General features: G+C 37.6%; 1 protein-coding gene across 11 annotated transcripts in view; it reads right to left on the reverse strand.

Moving 5' to 3' along the window:
• Positions 1-889: 889 nt before the first annotated feature.
• The window catches only part of LOC104588376 (putative LRR receptor-like serine/threonine-protein kinase At1g06840), an 89,009-nt gene continuing 70,894 nt past the window's right edge, over positions 890-19,004 (reverse strand). For all 11 annotated transcript variants that reach the window (XM_088897645.1, XM_010246276.3, XM_088897640.1 and 8 more), the window contains 2 exons: positions 6,124-6,258; positions 890-1,406 (listed from right to left, as the gene is read on the reverse strand). In XM_088897645.1, the coding sequence (XP_088753771.1) occupies positions 1,062-1,406; positions 6,124-6,258 (480 nt within the window). In that variant the 3' untranslated portion in view covers positions 890-1,061. The remainder of the gene's footprint in view (positions 1,407-6,123; positions 6,259-19,004) is intronic.

Raw genomic sequence — 19,004 nt, forward strand, 5'->3', positions numbered from 1 at the left:
CACTTTTGTAAAAGTGCTTTCATCAAAGTGCTTTCATAAAAGTGCTTTCGTAAAAGTTCTTTCATAAAAGTGCTTTTAGATAAGTACTTACATAAAAGTTCTTTTGTAAAAGTGATTTCATAAAAGTAATTTTGTAAAAATGCTTCATTAAAAGTATTTTTTGTAAAAGTGCTTTCATAAAATTACTTTTATAAAAATGCTTTTGTAAAAGTGTTTTTGTAAATGTACTTTCTTAAAAGTGATTTTATACCAGTTTCAATTTTGATCGGTTTCAAATTGAACAAGGGTTTGGCCCCAAGATCAGATTATTGAAAATTTGGTTTAGATCCAATTCAGACCTATAAGAATTCGAATCAATTTATTTTGAATTGGCCCAGTTGAATAATTATAATGGATCGTTCAAATCCGATTTGATAAGGTTTGGATCAGATTGGATTCAATCCAAAACTGGTCCATTGACACCCCTATCCATGAGCAACCAAGCCTATAGACCCCATGGTACCATTTTGGACCAATCGTTTTCACGTGAACATCTTCAAATCCAGTCTTTGTGAACCACTCAATGTACCAAGAAAACAGTTTGAGGTGTTGGGAGATTTTGTAATGGTTTCTATTCATTTGGTGTATGTTGTACTTATTTAGTTATTTATTCTTTTAAGAAATTTGCAGCTAACCCCACATATTTGGGATAAGAGTAAGACTATTGACTAGAGTTGGTTGAGAATTATTGTCCACAAAACCTTGATCTGGTGTGATTTTGAGTTTCCTTGTTTATTTTATATGGAGAGTTGTCTACGAGGGGGTGGACCGTGGACATAAGACCTCAATAAATTTTATAGTTAAAAGAGAACGATGGACATGGACTCCATAAAAAAGGAACGACTTGGCATATCTTCATTCATGGTTTCAGAAAATTCTCATTGAATACGAATTCTGATATGAATACATTATCTCTTTACTGACATTGAAATTTTTAATCAGAATGGGGACTTGATTGACTTTCCCAATTAAGCAACGGTATATATACCAATAAAAGGAGCAATCACATGAGAACATTTATGTCAGCGAGGTCTGATGGTGGGTATGACGCCGCTGACAAGGTCACTGCCAGAAACATTAGAAGACAAATTCGGGTCTCTTGTGACACATGTCAGTGAAGATGGTGGTGCTGAAATACCAGAATTTGGATATGTACATTCTGACAGCATCGTATCAGACTCTGACAACATCTGAAGTATGCTTTCTAGCTTCCTGACTACCTCTGACATAGAAGGCCGAGCTTCTGGCTTATCCATACAACATTTGAGAGCTAAAACCACAAACTTTTCTATGCATTTAGAGGGATAAGAACCCATGCATTTGTCTAAGATTGAGTGCGTCATACCGGACTGATATGCCACATTAACCTGCAAACAATGAATATAGAATGATGTAACTTTTCTATGATGATGAAAGATGCAAAAATTGTGTATGTATTAATCTAAATAGGATTCAGTCCTCACACAACCGTTCTCATACTATGTTTATAGCCATTTGCAGTTTGTGCATTGAATAGCTAATAAACACCACAATCATAACCCCCTCCACTCCACAAAGTTGGTGGCAACAGGATTCGAATCCCTCTCTGCTGACTAACCAACTGAGCCACCCCACGGTTTGCAATGATAGAACATGTCTAAGCAACAGAAAATCTGTCCATCATGCAAAGATTAAAAAAAAAGACAACTAAACTGCTTGGTTTATATTGTCTTCCTAAATGGTAAATGACAGGACAGAATAATGTTAATGTAGTATGGTGTATGCATGGACCATCTGTTGATTAAACCAAATTGACCATTATTGTACCATATTTCAATGGGAAGTTGTCTAACACACAAATCAGAAAATTTTAACTAGGATTAATGGGTCGGTTATGCCCGACTGCCCTAACCAGATCAAATAGACTATGTTGGTTTTGGTTCCATGATTCTGTCCTGATTAATAATCAGGTCAGTTCTGGTTCTTGCTTGTTCCAAACTGATTATTTTGTTAAATATATAATGTTTTCTTAATTTTATTATAATTTTTATTAAATTTCATGTCTGAAATGGTAAATTTGATAGAAAATATTAGCTAAAAATGTTTAATTTATTAACATATAAACAATTTAGTATTTTTCTATCATTTTTATTAAGAATATGTAATCAAAACTTACGTTTTAAGCTATTATTTAAATAAATAAAAAATAGTTTTCAGAATAATCGGGTCTATCGGGTAAGACCCAACTATTAATCAGGATCGTGACAGTTTTCGGTATGGGACTTGACTATTAATTGGGGCATTTTTTTGTCCCGATTAATAATGGGTTCGGGACTGGTTCTACCTAGAACCAACCCATACCTGACCTGTTGACAGCCTTAAGGCTAAAGGTGGAGGCCAGGCATAAGCCTCAAAATATATATAATTTTTATGTCTCTATATATGGATGTATACATTAGTATACAACTATACATGTATGTGTTTGTATGTATGTATGTGTGTGTAAATTTTTAATTTTATGTATACATAAATACAATATAAAATTCATATATATTTAAGTAATATATATTTATTATATTTTTATGTATGTTGGAGTAAAATTTATTTCCATTATAGCTAATTTATATATTTTCTTTTTATTACATATATATTCTTTTTAACATGAATCCTATATTTTTTAGATTTTATTGTATTTTGTTTTATATTTGTTTATAACTTTCTCTACCTAAATTAAGTAATCTTTGTAATTAATTTATTCACATATTTATATATTTTATTTCTTTGTTTGTAACTTATTTACATTTTATGATTTAATTTATTTTTCATAATCAATTTATATATTTACTTATTTCTCTCTCTCTCTCTCTCTCATACACACACACACACATTTGTTTCAATATGAATCCCATGCTTTTGAAATTTTATTTTATACTTATAATATTTTTACTTAATCCATGTATATTATAATCTACTTTTCCATATAAAATAATTTTTAAATTTTTTAAATGCATACTTTTCAGATGGCTTGTAAGTTGTAAGTAGGGGTGCAACTTGGGCGGGTTGGGTCGAGTTGAAGGTCAACTTAAACCCAACCCTAAAGGTGCAAACTTTGGGCTCAAGCCTGGCCCAACCTGAGGTTAAGCCCAAGTTTATCAACTCAGACCCAAACCAAACTTAACCCAACACAACTTGGGTTGGGCTGGATTGAGTTAGTTGGGTTTGGGTGGGTTGGTTGAGGTCAAAAGAATTCATGTATATATTTTTACGTAGTCATCTTTTATCGGAGTTTATGACCCAATTTAAGAGTATAATTAATTGAAAATATGTAGAAATTTTATTTAAAAATATACCTATGCATAATACATACACATATACATAATTAGAAAACAGATATTTTTATATAAATATAAGGCACATATGTATGTATTTTTTCAGGTAGGCTTGGGCTACCTGAGGCCTCAGCCCAAGTTAGGGTTGGGCCCAAATTTTCTGGCCCAGGCCCAGCCCGCAGCCTAAAAAACTCAACCTCAACCCCATACAAAAATTCAGGTTGGATTGGGTCAGGCTCAGGTTGGACCCGCCCAAGTTACACCCCCTCTTGTAAGAGTGGATAAAGAGTTGAAATTTTGTTTTATTTATTTTATGATTTAAAAACCCATTGTCACGTGTAATGGGTGAACCTGAGAATGGTTGTAAGACATTCCTCAGTCCTTACATTGAGGAATGAAGAGGCACAGGTTCAAACCGTGGTAGGCATGCTCTCCATGATGTGTATCTGGGAGTGCTGATTTTTTAAAAACTTACTGGAAAAAACGCTCATTTAGATTAGGACCATACCAATAAATTATATGCATTTGGAAAATAAGTGCTTTTTCAGGAAACAAGGCTTTCAAAACTCAAGATTTGTCTTTTTTATCAAGCACTTTTTGAAGAAGGCTCATTGCGTTTCTGGCCTGTCTTGGCCCACTACGTAAATTTCAAAATACCTATATTACTTCCATTTGAAAGAAAGGCTTTTTCACCAAGTAGGATAAGCACTCCCTAACGACTACTAAGTCTTCTTTTACAGAACCTGGCCCCTAATATGCATTCCAAGTATATATATTAAGTATAGAAAAGAAAAGTGATTTTTGGATTAAACCCTAATATGTCATTCCAAGTACATGTATTAAGTATAGAAAAGAAAAGTGATTTTTGGATTAAAAAAAGATTTGAGAGATTTTTTAAATTGTCTTGTTTGTTTTTTGACCCACAGAATTAAAGTTTTATTAAACTATAACACGCCCAAATGAGGTGTGAAAATAAGGTGTTGAGAGAAGGTGGTTTTGGCTCCACTTTGCCTTGGTGCATATGCCTCAAGGCCAAAATTCAAAATCTCAATATGATACGCCCAATATTATAATATCTTATCTTTTTCATACTGATACACCTACTTAAAGTACTAGAAACCAAGTAACCCACAGCCTATGTATAATTTTCTCTAGGGGAATTCAGTACTTAGACCCTTCAATGCCATCTTGACACGGAACTGAACTGGATGCTTAATGTAATAGACCAATTTTATTTTTATCCGTGTCAAATTAAAAAAAAAAATTCTTATATCGTGTTGTATTATGACAAAATTTATAAGTGTAAGAATAATTAGTCTTTAACCAAATCAATGAATAAAAAACTTACCAATTACCTTGGTTTATGCTCATAACCTATGTATCTACAAAATTTTTTACCACAAACATATTATTAAAAATTAAAAAAATACGGGGAAATTTCCTAAAAAATGTATAAAATTGAACAGTATTATTATATTTTCATTTTTTACCAATCTGATTACTGTATCACAATATCTTTGAAGACTAATAAGTGTGCACATGCTTTGCACGTGAGAATCTTTGATGATGATGATGATAGGAAATAATATGTTTACTGAACTTTCTATAATATTTTTATATTTATGTCTATAAAAATTATTCATACTTGTTACACTTATTTTTGTTTAATATGATGAATATACAATAATAGAGATTTGCTTAAATGTTTTCTACAATATCTTTTTGTATTTTTTATACTTTTGCATGATTTTATCTTTTTAAATTTTTATTATCTTTTAATTATGACACCTAGGGTCAATACATTTGACCCAAAAGATTCTATTGTTAACTCGCCACCAAACAAGAAAACAAATCCAGTTTTGAGTTGGTTTTAAATTTGTCTTTTATTTCTATCATCATGTGCTACATTTTTTTCTTTAATATAACTAATTCATATAGGATTCAAAGAAAAAATGGGAGTTAATACCCAAAATATGAAACTTAACAAGGGAATTAAATGAGAAGAAATATAGTAGTTAAAATTACATTTTGTGCCCTCAACAATTAGAAAGGGGCTAAATTCAAAAACAAGGGTATTCTAGTCAAGAACAATATTTAATGAATGTTATTGAAAATTAATACCCTAAGTAAAGGAATTAATGCGAGGGATTTCAATGAAGAGAAAAGTGGTTGTTTAAATTACACTTCTATCCTTACAATTAGAGAGAGATGAAATAAAAAAATTGGGGTATTTTAGTCAAACAAAAGTTCCACACTATCACTCACACTTTTAATAATGTAGATTCTAAGAAACTTCTGCTTTTAATAATTAAAATAGGCCCAAACTCAAAATTAAAAAAAAAAACTAAAAAACAGTGCAAGGTTCAAAGTATCGTTAACCCCTTTCGGCATATCAAGGTGTATCGATATTTTGAACCTTGCTCACAGCCTTGCCTCAGCATCTTTTAAAACCAAGCCTAATCTGTTACAAATTGTTATTTTTAAGCCCTGAAATGCCATATTTTCTTGTCTTTTTTGTTTTTCTTTCTGAAAATTTTCTTAATGGAATTTGTTATATCCAATTATGATCCTTGTTATTTCAATTATAGACCAGTTAACTAGTGATCAATCATCAGGAAGAAAGGTATCTGTGTAGTAAAGCTGGAGAATTTCAAGTCGAAAACCAAATGGTTTATATTCATATAAACGCAAGGTGACTCCAGAAACTATAAATTACGAATGATCATTAAAAGAATGTCTAATAAGAAAGCTGAGTCTTAAGTATATAGGGAAGTACCTCACGAACAATATTTTTACCATGTGATATTGGTCGCATCCCTGTCAAGAGCTCAAGAAATACAACTCCAAGGCTGTAGACATCACTTTTATCTGTCAACTTATGCGTTAATAAGTACTCTGGATCAAGGTAGCCCTGCATGTTAGATGACATGTTGGAGTCAACAAACAAAAAAAGAACCGGTTTACTTCCACTCGTACATTTTTTATATCGGGCATCCTATTCATTTAAATCTGTCACCAGTCATCAGGCACAAACCAAATGACTCCCTATAGATGCTTCTCTCCCCTACTAAATTGGACTCCTTCAAGTCAACCCCCCAAAGTTGAGTTATTGGAAGTTCACATTTACTTAATGAAGTCTTTATACAAATTTAACAAAATATAACCTGAAACAGAATGAAAGAAATATTTTTATCCTGTCTTAGGATTCATGATATAAAGAAACAATGAATTAACATCCTATAAATAGATTGCAATTCACTGCATTTTTCGGGAAGATAATCTCTCCAAATAAATAAATAGAAAACAATAAAAAGTAAATATAAAAACACCCTCAACAAGAAAATGAACGCCTCTTATAAAAAATACCCTCATGACCACTTAACAAGAAAAAACCAGAAAAAGAAATCTAAAAACTAGTAGCAGTGGCTTTATTATTGAAGATGAAAGAGAATGATCGTGTCTTATAAGATCATAAAAGTCCATTAGAAAAATACTAACACCACTCATAACATTGTAAATATAAAAACACCCTCAATGACACCCTCGTAACACCACTCATAACATTGTATACAGGGTTAAATACTTAAACTACTCTTGTGGTTTCTGAGAAATACTCAAACCACCTTTCTGGTTTCTGAAATGACTTAAATACCCTTATTAAGTGATGTAACAAGACACATACTATCCCTCCCCGTTAGTGGTCCGCACATTCTGTTTGCATACAACATCAATTTCCCTGTTTATTATTTTGAAAACCCAATTTTGCCCTTTGGTGTTAACCATCTGTTCAAATAGTTGTAACATGTTACAACTCGAGTAGATAGCACTCAGCCCATACAAGGAGAGTAGGGCCTGGGTGAACAAAAGGCCCAACAAGGACCTGAAGCTCTATACATGCATGTTTGGACTTCCATAGTTTCATTGTCCAACTATATTCTAGAAGGCCACATGGGTCTAATTGATAGAATTTGCTATCAAGATGCATAAGAGAATCTGAAAACAGTTATTCAGGCACAAAGAACTCGCGGTTAGTTATGAAATTTATAAGATCTAAATTGTGTTAGACAATGTATGCTCTTAGCTCCAATCAGATTGATGTACATAAACATTTATCGGTAAATGGATAAAGTGTAATTTTGTTTTATGTTCAAATTGATGTGTTTTTGTGAATTACTCCTTAAATTAGACACTTGTGAGACTTTGTGTTAGTTTAGAATGTTCTCAACCATTGAATAGACTCTGGAAGTTTATCCAACAAGGTTGACATTGGTGTGCTGCTGAATTATTGGAGCAACTTGTCTCAGCTACTACGGTTAGACCCCAAGCATAGCTAGTGGGTGTTCGGAAGAAACACTGAACCTAGACCAATTTCCGGATATGCACTGAACCTTGGAGATAGATGTTATGGGCCCGGGCGTAGGATCTCGTCACGGGTCGGTCCACGGGGAGAACCTCTAATTTCCCCTTGCCCCTCCCATTGCGTGCTGACCCTATCGTGGCGACCTAAGGGGTGATTTGTCCAAGAGATCACCCTAACTCTCCTTTACTCTTCTCTTTGACTGAAATTCAGGATGCCTTTATTCAATAATAGTGGCTCCTTAAATAGGAGATTACAAGAGTCATGCGCTTAGGGAGACTCCTTGCTGAATAGGGCGACCTCCAACTCTATCTTGATAAGATAAGACTGATAAGATAAGATAAGTCTCTCTTAATCCTAATCTAATAAAATAATCTAATCTAATCAACTAACTTAATAAGATAAGATAACAAAATAGTCTAATCTAATCTGCTGAATGGATAAGACTGTTGCTGCCGAATTGGATAGGATGAGAACACCGGATCATTGCTGCTGCTGCTCCCAATACGCGTCACATCAATAGATGGGCAAAACTGAAAAGTTACACTTAACCCTAGACTTGATTATGATATTGCACTAGGTTTTGGATTAAATTGTCTTTGATATGCCAACTGGTGAGATCCATCATGGGTCAAATACCTAAGTATGTTGGGACAGTTTAGGAAATTACCTGAGTGGGCAATCATAGTGATGGGATCGGCCCCTTTGTCAGACAAAGTGAATATCAAGGTTTACACTCTCTTTGATGGAAACCTAAACCGTCGGCAGTAGATTTCAATTGTATTTGAAATCTGATTTGCGAAATGCATTTCTATTTTATAAAAAAAGTTTGCAAAAGGTTTTAATCTCGGGATCCATCTAAGAAGATAGTGCAACACTGCATTTTATAGTTAGGGAAGAGGTCATTCCCTATAGGCAGTGTTTTGATGATTATGGACCGAGAAGTTAGGTAATAAGAGACCATTACAGGGCAGACTACCTGATGAGCTTTATCTTACATAAGTCCATTATCCTTGGGTCTTCGTAGGGTGGTTGAATCCAATGATCATTTATGTGTAAATGTTGGGCTCAAAGGCCCCAAATTGAGCCCAAGCTGATTGGGAGGTTCACTACTCCTGAGCAGTGAATTTGGCCTAACCTCTTCCAGAGGTGGGGCCGAACCCTTATGGACTTGTGTGAGACCTTTGTGGGTCCCACGCCATACAATATTCAAGCCCAAATCGGTGTTTTAAAAGGCCCATTACTAAATATTAGTGTTTTAAAAGGCGTGTGAGGCGCTCCCAAAACACCCTAAGGCGTATGCCAAAGGCGCTGACACCTCTGAGGCGTACACCTCAGGTGCAACAGGCGTACGCCTTTTGCGCTTTTCTCATGAGGCGTACGCTTCTTGCGCCTCATGCACATCTGATATGAAAATACAAAAAAAAAAGGAAAGAAGAAAAAAAGGAAAGGAAAAGAAAAGAAAGGGAAAGGAAAGGAAAGGAAAGAGAAGAAAAAAAGAGAAAAGGAAAGGAAAGAAAAGTAAGGGAAGGGAAGAAAAGATAAGGGGAAAGAAAATGGTTTGCACCCTGTCCCTTCGGCTGGGCACCCCCCCGCCCCCTTTCGATGCAACCCAATTTGTATTTTTGAGTTAGGGGGGGTCTTGCTCCACTTCGGCGAGTCTTCTTAATATAAAAGATTTTTATTAAAATATAGAAAAAATGAGATCCCCCCTTCCTTTTCATCCTCCTCATAACCCACCTCCTTGTGTTCAGGAGGATTACGCCTCATGCCTCTAGGTAGTGGAATGCCTTGCGTCACGCCTCCGCGTTTTAAAACACTGCTACTAATATGATTAGTTAAGATATCACATGACAACTTAAGCTAGGGAGACAAATCAAAACCCTTCAATCAGATCGAGGAGGTGAATATCACAACTGCTCCTCTTGCTACACCACAATTAAATGGTGTATCAGAGAGAAGAAATTGGACCTTATTAGATATGGTCGGATCACTCCTCGTCCACTTAGAGTTACCCATATCCTTTTGCGGACACGCATCAGAGATTGCGATCTACATGCTGAACCGGGTTCCAACCAAGAAAATGTTTCCCTTGAAAAACACCTGAGTTGGGCAGTAACCCAACAAGTTGGTATCAGAGCTCACATTTAGAGATGCCAAAAAGTTGAATCACGACCATGGAGGAAAGAATGAATCATATTGAAGTTGAGCATGCACAAGGTGGCCAACAACCTCAAGGAGAGCAAGGAGACTCTCTTGGCAGTTGTGACTCAATGTGAGAAACTTCCACCTAACTCGAGTTGATATAGTAATAATGAAGGTTCAATCCAAGGGAACTTGTGTACCTTCAGATTAGCCATGTGAAGGCTTGCCAAATTAGGTTTTCCAATATACATAGTTTAGGACCCCATCCCTTGGAAAGGCTAAATGTTACTTTGAATGCATTGAAATACCCAGGCATTAACGTGTGCCTTATCACCTCCATCCATCCTAACATAGAGGCAGTTCTCTAGTTTTAGTGGTTCTGCCGGTCACGTCCACAAGTGACCTTGCCAAATTTTAGGGAAGCACTCTACATCCAATTTGGTCCATCAGGGCCCTTTCAAAGTTAAAGCGAGTGAGAACTGTTAAAGATACAACTACAAACCAGGTGCATGGTTGGGTAGAAAAAACCTTGTTAGGATTGGGGGACTAAGGGAAGACATCGGACAAAAGGTCAAGGCCATGCAACTAGCATTTGTCATGGTGGTGGTTGGCCTAGCCCATCAATATGAAGAAAAAAGGTATTGACTCAAGAAAGCTACTCAGCCTTAAGGCCCCATCCTTGAGAACTTACCACAAATAGAACCAACCTAGGTGAAGACCGCAATCAGACCAGGCCTACTAGTACCTCTAAGGCATCTCACATGGGCCAAAATGCAAGCATGATGGGAGTGCAACCTGTGTTACAATTATGATGATAAATTCAGGGCAGGTCATTAGTGCAAGGCCCAACCAGTGATTTAAAAGGTGCACCACCTCAAGCACGCCTAGGCATATACCTGAGGCACATTTTAGGGTATGCACCTTGCCTAGGTCTTAGATGTAATGCTTTCAAATGCGCCTTTTTGCTTTTTTTTGAACCTAGCTGTCGGACCGGGGGCTCCGACCACGCCCCTTGAGGCAAGCCCAAACAAGTCCATGTTAGGGTTTTAAATTCTTAATTCTCATATAAAAAATAATGATTTTATAATTTTAATTGCCTTTTAAGAAGATATTTTATTAGAATGAATGAATGAACAACATTAGCAAATGGGTGGGGAGGGGTTCTACTTTGCTCCAGTGGGGGGCATGGTACAAAGGTGACTCGTAGAATCAGGAATGCAATATGTTTTACATCACTTTATCTACTTTAAGTAATGCAATTGAGGAAAAAGAGAGATTGTAGGTTTTACATGCTTGAAAATGCTTTATATGTTTGATTTCATTTTTGTAGAGAAGATGGACCGAATGGCCCATAGGTTGTCTATCCTTTCATATGTTTATATTCTTTTGTGTAGTGGGCCTTATTCTGGGCCCATTCTTCCTATGTTATGTTCTTTTAATTTCTTGCCCAACTAAGGGCCTCTTTGTAAATTATTCAAGTTTAACTTAATAAAACAGTGTTATGGTGTAAGAGGAGAGATTAAGGTTCGAATCTCTCTCTCTCTAAACCATTATTGCCGCCATCTTCTTCCTTAGAAGAAGTATTTTCTGATGTTTTCTTTTGATTCCTGCATCTATCCTAAACAGTCCTCTATTCTCAAGGACTGTTTTTCTTCTTGGTATTAGAGCAGGCCTAAACTTGGCTTGGGCTCTCATGTAGGTGTTGTCCAGCCGACTACATGAGAGTTGTTCTAGGGCTGGAAGCTTCAGCTTGAGTCGCCTGATTCTTGGAGGTCATTGGAGATTGAAGAAGGTGCCCAAAATTCAAATCTCTTGGAGTGGTCCGGTGACCAGGAAGAATCAGAGAAAACAGGTCGGCTTCTGATTTAGAGCTTTAATCAGAGATTGTAAGTTGTGCTCAGTAGTTTCTGGGTTGTTTTTACTGTTCTGAACTGTTGAAGTGTCCGAAGTTTCTTTGGAAACAGTACAACTATTCGGCTGTTCTTTTCGTCTGGTTTAGCCCAGAAAATTTTGGGTTGGTTTCATATTTTTTTTCTGGACTGTCAAGTAGCTGAAATACCTCAGGAATCAGTATTGCTGGTTATTGTTTCCCTTGCACTGTTTTTGGGCCCCTGTACGGACTGTTCTTTGGGCTGTTTTTATTTTTGACAGTGTGGTCTTCTCTACTGCCAACTGTGTGTTTGTAAAAAGGCCTCTTCACCAGTACGGACTGTTCTCTGCTCCTTTTGGGGTACTGTTTGGTCAATACCTGAATTTCTGTTTAGAAAAGGAGCCTGGACTGGGTGCTCAGTGTTTGGAGGTTTTCTGATTTTATTTCTTGAAGGCCGAACCAAGTTGGTTGGTGTCCCGTGTAGTCAACAAGGTGCTACTTCTGTTCTCAGATTTGTGATACTGCTGCTTTGAGGCAAGCTTAACACTGTCCTTATTCATCCTCATTCGGTGTTTTTGTTTTGAAATTGGCTGAAATCTTTTTTGAAGTGTTTAAAGAGTTGAACTCCTCAGAGATTGAAAACAAGAATATTGCTGAATTCGGACAGATTCTGGGAGCTTCTGTTGAATCTTTACTGACTGTAACCACAGTCAAGCTGGAAGGAACTAATTATCTGGCATGGTCACAATCGGTAAGGATTCATATCTGTAGTAGAGGAAAGCGGGGTTTTATCACCGGGAGCAAGAAGGCTCCCTCAAAAGATGATCCATCTTTATGAGAAGTGGATGCAAGAGAATTATAATGTTATTGAGTGGCTTGTGAACTCAATGCAACCACAGATTAGCCAACACTATTTGTGGATGAATTCAGCAAAGGAAATCTGGGATAGTGTTGCAGAAACCTATTCCCAAAAATTAAATGTGGCTAGAGCTTACAAGTTGAGAAGTGATGTGAAGAATTTAAGATAGGGGGAGAAACCTTTAGTTGTATACTTCTCAACACTGAAGTCTTTGTGTCAAGAAATAGACTTGATAGAAGCTGTAACCTGGGACACCACTAACGATGTAGAGACCTACAGGAAACAGGTTGAAAGAAACATGGTGTTTGAGTTCTTGACCGAACTTAACCCAGAGTATGATATTACAAAACAAAATATTTTATCCAAGGAGAATGTCTCACTGTCACAAGCATATTGCATTGGTAAGTAGTGAAGAGAGCAGAAGGATTGTCCAAGTTAAAAGGGCTGGTCTAAGTGATCACTTTGCTAATATGGGAGTGAAACCCAAAGGAGTTGCAAGGACTTCTAGTGGCTCAGGGAAGAAAGAGGTTGTATGTGAGTACTGTAAAAAGCCAAAACACACTAAAAACAAGTGCTGGAAATTACATCATGATCTTGTTCCTCTTCGATTTCAAAAAAAACATGATAGTAAAAGGACAAGGAGTGCTAATGCGGCTGCTGGTCCAGATTGTGACAAGTACCATACTGAAGAGATGACTGCTTGTGCACAGTTAGTAGCCATGAAAGCAGAATATGAGAAGTTTGCGAAGATGATCAGTCACCTAGAGGGTGTGACTTCTTCTTCCAACCCTTCAGGAAATTCAGCCTCTTCTGCATTTGCTCATTCAGGTATAAGGGCTTCTGCCAATCATGCACCCATTTCAGGTAATCTTAAGATCCCTTGGATTATTGATTCAGGTGTTTCTGATCATATGACTAACATTTCTACCTTGTTTGTTTCATATGATTTGCTCCCTGGACGTGACAAAATCACCCTAGCCAATCTTGCCTCTATCTCTGGCAAGGGAACCATCAAGGCTACAGATTCCTTGTTCCTATCTTCTGCCCTTCAAATACCTAGACTAAATACAAATTTGTTATCTGTAAGTAGTCTAACTAAGTCATTAAACTGTTGTGTACCCTTCTTTCCTTCCTACTGTGTTTTTCAGGATCTGGAGTCTCAAAAGGTGATTGGGAGTGGCCATGAAGCGAATGGAATATACATGCTTGATACTCCGGGACAGTGCCCTGAACAACCTGGAAATGTTGCTTTTGGGTCTATATCTTCAAAGTCTATCAGTCGAATTATGTTATGTCATTTTCGTTTGGGTCATCTTTCCTTTTCTGCATTGAGTCATTTATTCCCTGAACTGTTTAGGGGAATTAGTTTGTCTAGTCTTCATTGTGAATCTTGTGAGTTGTCAAAGCATTGTAGAAACAATTATCCTTTAAGTAATAAAAGGTCTTCTTCTCCTTTTAATATTGTGCACTCTGATGTGTGGGGGCCTTACCACTTACCCTCTATGGGTGGCTACAAATATTTTATCTTGTTCATTGATGATTTTTCTCGGTTTACTTGGATATTCCTGATGAAATCCCGTGATGAAGTTCCCAGACTTGTGCGACAATTCCATGAATTTGTCCCAACCCAGTTTGATACCAAGATTAAAATTTTCAGATCTGATAATGCAAAAGAATATATTGAAAAGAACTTATCCTGCTATCTCTCTGACATGGGGGTTATTCATCAAAGTTCCTGTGTTAGGACCCCTGAACAGAATGGAGTTGTTGAAAGGAAAAATAGGCATATTGTTGAAGTTGCAAGAAGTATCTTGTTTGCCTCACATGTTCCTACAAAATTTCGGGGTGATGTTCTCACTGCTACCTACCTTATAAACTATATGCCATCCAGGGTCTTGGGGTTTAAGTCTCATTTCAGTCTTCTTCATCTGGACAATGAGCTTTTTTCTATTCCTCTTCGTGTCTTTGGCTGCACTTGTTATGTACATATTCCCAGTGTCCAAAGACATAAATTTGAACCAAAAGCCCACAAGTGTATCTTCCTTGGTTATTCCCCCACACAGAAGGGTTACTGTTGCTTTGATCCAAAGACTGGTACTCGATATGTCACAATGGATGTCACCTTTGATGAGCTTTCTTCCTTTTATGGTTCCTCCATGGATGGACAATGCCCAAAGGGGAGGATTTGTCACAGGTCTTTGCTCTTCCTCTTCCTGTCCCGGTTGAGTCTCTTATTGAGTCTCTTTCTTCTTCAAATGAATCAAGGGAGGATCAATCATTCCACTCTCCCTGTCCCAGTGTTCCTCCCCCTTTACCTCCTCGTCCTCTCTTTAATCCCAAGATGTATCAAAGGCAGAGAACCAGAAATGAGCAGGTTGTTTCCCCTACAACACATGAGCCTCATGCATTTCCAGTTAAAGATGAGACAACAGGTACTGTTTCAGCCCCTTTGGAGCCATCCTTCCCTGACCTTGATATTCCCATTGCTGTTAGGAAAGGAAAACGGAAGTGTACTGCACATTGCATTTCCAAACACCTTTCTTATAGTCTGCTTTCTCCTTCATACTTTTCCTACCTCTCTTTTGTTGCCTCTAACCCTATTCCCAGGTCTGTGTCAGAAGCTCTTAATATTCCAGAATGGAGGGATGCTATGAGATCCAAAATTGATGCCCTGCACAAGAATGACACTTGGGAAGTGGTTGATTTGCCTGAAGGGAAGGATCCATTTGGTTGTAAGTGGGTCTTTACCATCAAATATCATGTTGATGGCACCATAGAGAGGTACAAGGCTAGGCTGGTTGCAAAAGGCTAAACACAGATATATGGGATTGATTATCTGGAGACCTTTGCACCTGTTGCCAAGATGACATCTGTGATAATTCTTCTATCTTTGGCTGCTCACTCTGACTGGCCACTTTATCAATTGGATGTAAAAAATGCATTTCTGAATGGAGAATTACAGGAGGAGGTTTATATGTCTCTTCCTCCAGGGATGTATGAAGCAGATATGAAAGGAAAGGTATGCAAGCTGAAGAAATCACTTTATGGACTAAAACAGTCCCCTAGAGCATGGTTTGAGAGGTTTAGATCTGCCCTTGTTAACTTTGGCTATGTACAAACACAGTCTGATCATACTCTCTTTGTGAAGAGGAGTAGACTCCTGGCAGTATACCTAATTGTGTATGTTGATGATATTGTTGTGACTGGTAATGATGTTTCAGGAATTTATGATCTCAAATCTTTCCTCCATACAGAGTTTGAGATTAAAGATCTAGGGGAATTGAGATACTTCCTTGGCATAGAAGTTGCTAGATCCAATGATGGGATTCTTATCTCCCAAAGGAAGTATGTTCTTGATTTGCTCTCTAAAACAGGGAAGATGGGTGCTAGACCAGTTGCTACTCCTATTGATATGAGTAATAAACTCTCTGCTTTAGATGGAACATTGTTAGAAGACAAAGGAGTCTTCCAGAGACTTCTTGGAAAACTTCTGTATCTATGCATGACTCGGCCAGACATTGCATATGCTATCAGTTGCATCAACCAATTCATGCATGCTCCCCGAAACACTCATATGGCAATAGCAGAGCGAATCCTGTGTTATTTAAAGGGCTCCCCAGGAAAAGGAATTCTGTTTGCCAAGCACGGCCATATGAAACTTGAAGCCTATACTGATGTTGACTGGGCTGGAAACATTGATGACAAAAGATCTACTTCTGGATATTGCAGCTTGGTGGCTGGTAATATTGTTTCTTGGAGAAGCAAGAAACAATTTGTTGTTGCTCGACCTTTAGCAGAAGCAGAATACAGAGCCATGGCACATGGAGTTTCTGAACTATTGTGGTTAAAATCATTGATGGAGGAACTGGGGATTGAGCATGACAAGCCAATGATGTTATACTGTGATAATCAGGCCGCCATCAACATTGCTCACAACCCAGTGCAACATGACAGAACTAAGCATATTGAAGTTAATAAACACTTCATTCGAGAAAGAGTGGCTTCGGGTGAAGTATGTCTTCCTTTCATCACCTTTGAAGGATAACTAGCAGATTTTCTCACTAAGGGCATTCCCAAGGCAAAACTTCAGCATGATACTGGCAAGCTTGGCATGATTGACATCTATGCTCAGCTTGAGGGGGAGTGTAGCGAAGATGGGCCGAATAGCCCATAGGTTGTCTATCCTTTCATATGTTTATATTCTTTTCTGTAGAAGGCCTTATTCTAGGCCCATTCTTCCTATGTTATGTTCTTTTAATTTCTTGCCCAACTAAGGGCCTCTTTGTAAATTATTCAAGTTTAACTTAATAAAACAGTGTTAGGGTGTAAGAGGAGAGATTAAGGTTCAAATCACTCTCTCTCTGAACCATTATTGCCGCCATCTTCTTCTTCATCTCCTCTTAGAAGAAGTATTTTCTGCTGTTTTCTTTTGATTCCTGCATCTATCCTAAATAGTCCTCTATTCTCAAGGATTGTTTTTCTTCTATTTTTAAATTTTCATTTGAATACACTTTACATGTTATGCTTAGCTTTTTTTCTTTATATATTTGTGTGCCTTTGCTTCAAAAAGGCATCCGGTTCGGGCACAAATTGCTCCTTGCACTTTGTTAGAATGCTCGAGTCAGGGGTATTTTGGTCATTCTGGTGTATCTTATTGAAAGTGAAATGTCTATTGTATCTGAGTTTAAGTTATGTGTCCCATTTTCTATGAGGGACAAAATTGTCTTTCTTGTAACTCAAGTTTTCATGAATAAAAGTCAAGTGGGTCGACTAGGACAGGACTTTTGTACATCCTCTCTTCCAGTCTGGCCGAATACTTTTCTCCTCTCCTTCTTTCTCTTTTCTTTCTTCTTTCTTCTTCTCTACTTTGACCTAGAAACAACTAGGGTTTATTCACATGGTATCAGAGCATTAAGGTCTGGTGTTCGTTTTTTTTCTTGCTGCTGTCTTTTTCCTGGGTTCGCCGCCAGCTTCACAGTAGGTTTCTTCATCCTACAGCTGATCTGATTGAAGACTCGATAAAGGGCTGAAAAGGAGTTGTCGTTTTGAGGGCCTGGAGGTGAGAATGCCTCTGGCCGGTGCTGTGGTGGTCGTTGAAGTGGTACACTAGACCCTCTATTCAGTGTACGAAGAGGGCTAGTCGTATACAGGAATGGACACTGCTGTCGTGTGTTCAGAAATGGACTGTGAATGCTGATTTTTTTTTTGTGTGCATCGAAAGTTAGTTGTGGTGGTGCTGGGTGAAACTGATACATATATCAGTCATGTTTTTTTTTTTGTGTTTTCTTGCTCACAGCAGTGGTGTGGTGTTGATTGTGTTGTGGTGGCTGGCATATCTATGTTTTTTTTTATGCTTAAAAGTGAACCCCTAGACCTTGTGTGTAATCAGTTCTGCAGTTTGCAGAACAAGTGTTCGATGAAATGACTGAGTAATTTCAGTAGTGGTGTGTTGGTGGTAAATGGTCCTGCAGTGTGCAGTCCAAGTGTTTGATGTGTTGACTGAATGATTTCAGCTTTAGAGTGTAGTGTGTAATGTGCAGTTGAAGAAAGTGGGTTGGTGGTATTGTAAGTGAGATAAGTCTTGTGACAAGTGTGAGATTGTGGTGTATATTCAAAGGAGACATAATTGAGATGGCTTCAACTGTAGTTGGGAATGACAACAAAACAGACATCATGCTCTCTTCAGATTATCTAAGTGTTCAAATGACATCCATCAAGTTGAATGGTGAGAACTATATACCATGGGCAAAATCTGTGGAGGTGTTCTTGAAGGCCAAGAGGAAAGTAAAACATGTGAGGGAAGAGAAACCTTCCTCTAATTCTCCTGGGTTCAGTGATTGAGAACAAGATGATGCACAAATAATGACATGGCTTTGAAACAGCATGGAACCAAAGATTAGTGTGAACTTCATATTCCTAGATACAGCCAAAGAGATCTGGGATCATGCTAAAAAGTTGTACTCTGGACAAGACAACACAACTAGGGTATATCAGTTATACCAAGAGTACTTCAATTTGAAGCAAGAAAGTCAAAGCTTAGAAGAGTATTATGCAAGTTTGAGAAACATCCGCAATGAGCTAAACGTGTATCACCCTCACACATCAGATGTCCAGATCCAACAGCAGCAATGTGAACAACTTGATGTGACTAGGTTTCTTGTGGGCTTGAAGGCTGAGTATGAGCCTGTCAGAGAACAGATATTGAGGGGACTAGCTCTCCCCTCACTTGAAGAAGTTTTTGCTCGTCTTAAGAGGACATCCATTGAGCCAGTGGAACATTCTTCCTTCTTTGATAGATCTGGTTTGGTAGTGACTAAAGGGAGTAGTCGTGGAAGTAGAAGTGGTGGTGGCAGCAGTGGCCCTCCAAGCAACCATGGTGGACACATGTTTAACCGGGCCAGTGGCCGGACTGGAGGCCATGATTCA

Source organism: Nelumbo nucifera, chromosome 2, assembly GCF_055504915.1.
Source record: "Nelumbo nucifera cultivar China Antique chromosome 2, China Antique-T2T, whole genome shotgun sequence".
NCBI classification, from domain to species: domain Eukaryota; kingdom Viridiplantae; phylum Streptophyta; class Magnoliopsida; order Proteales; family Nelumbonaceae; genus Nelumbo; species Nelumbo nucifera.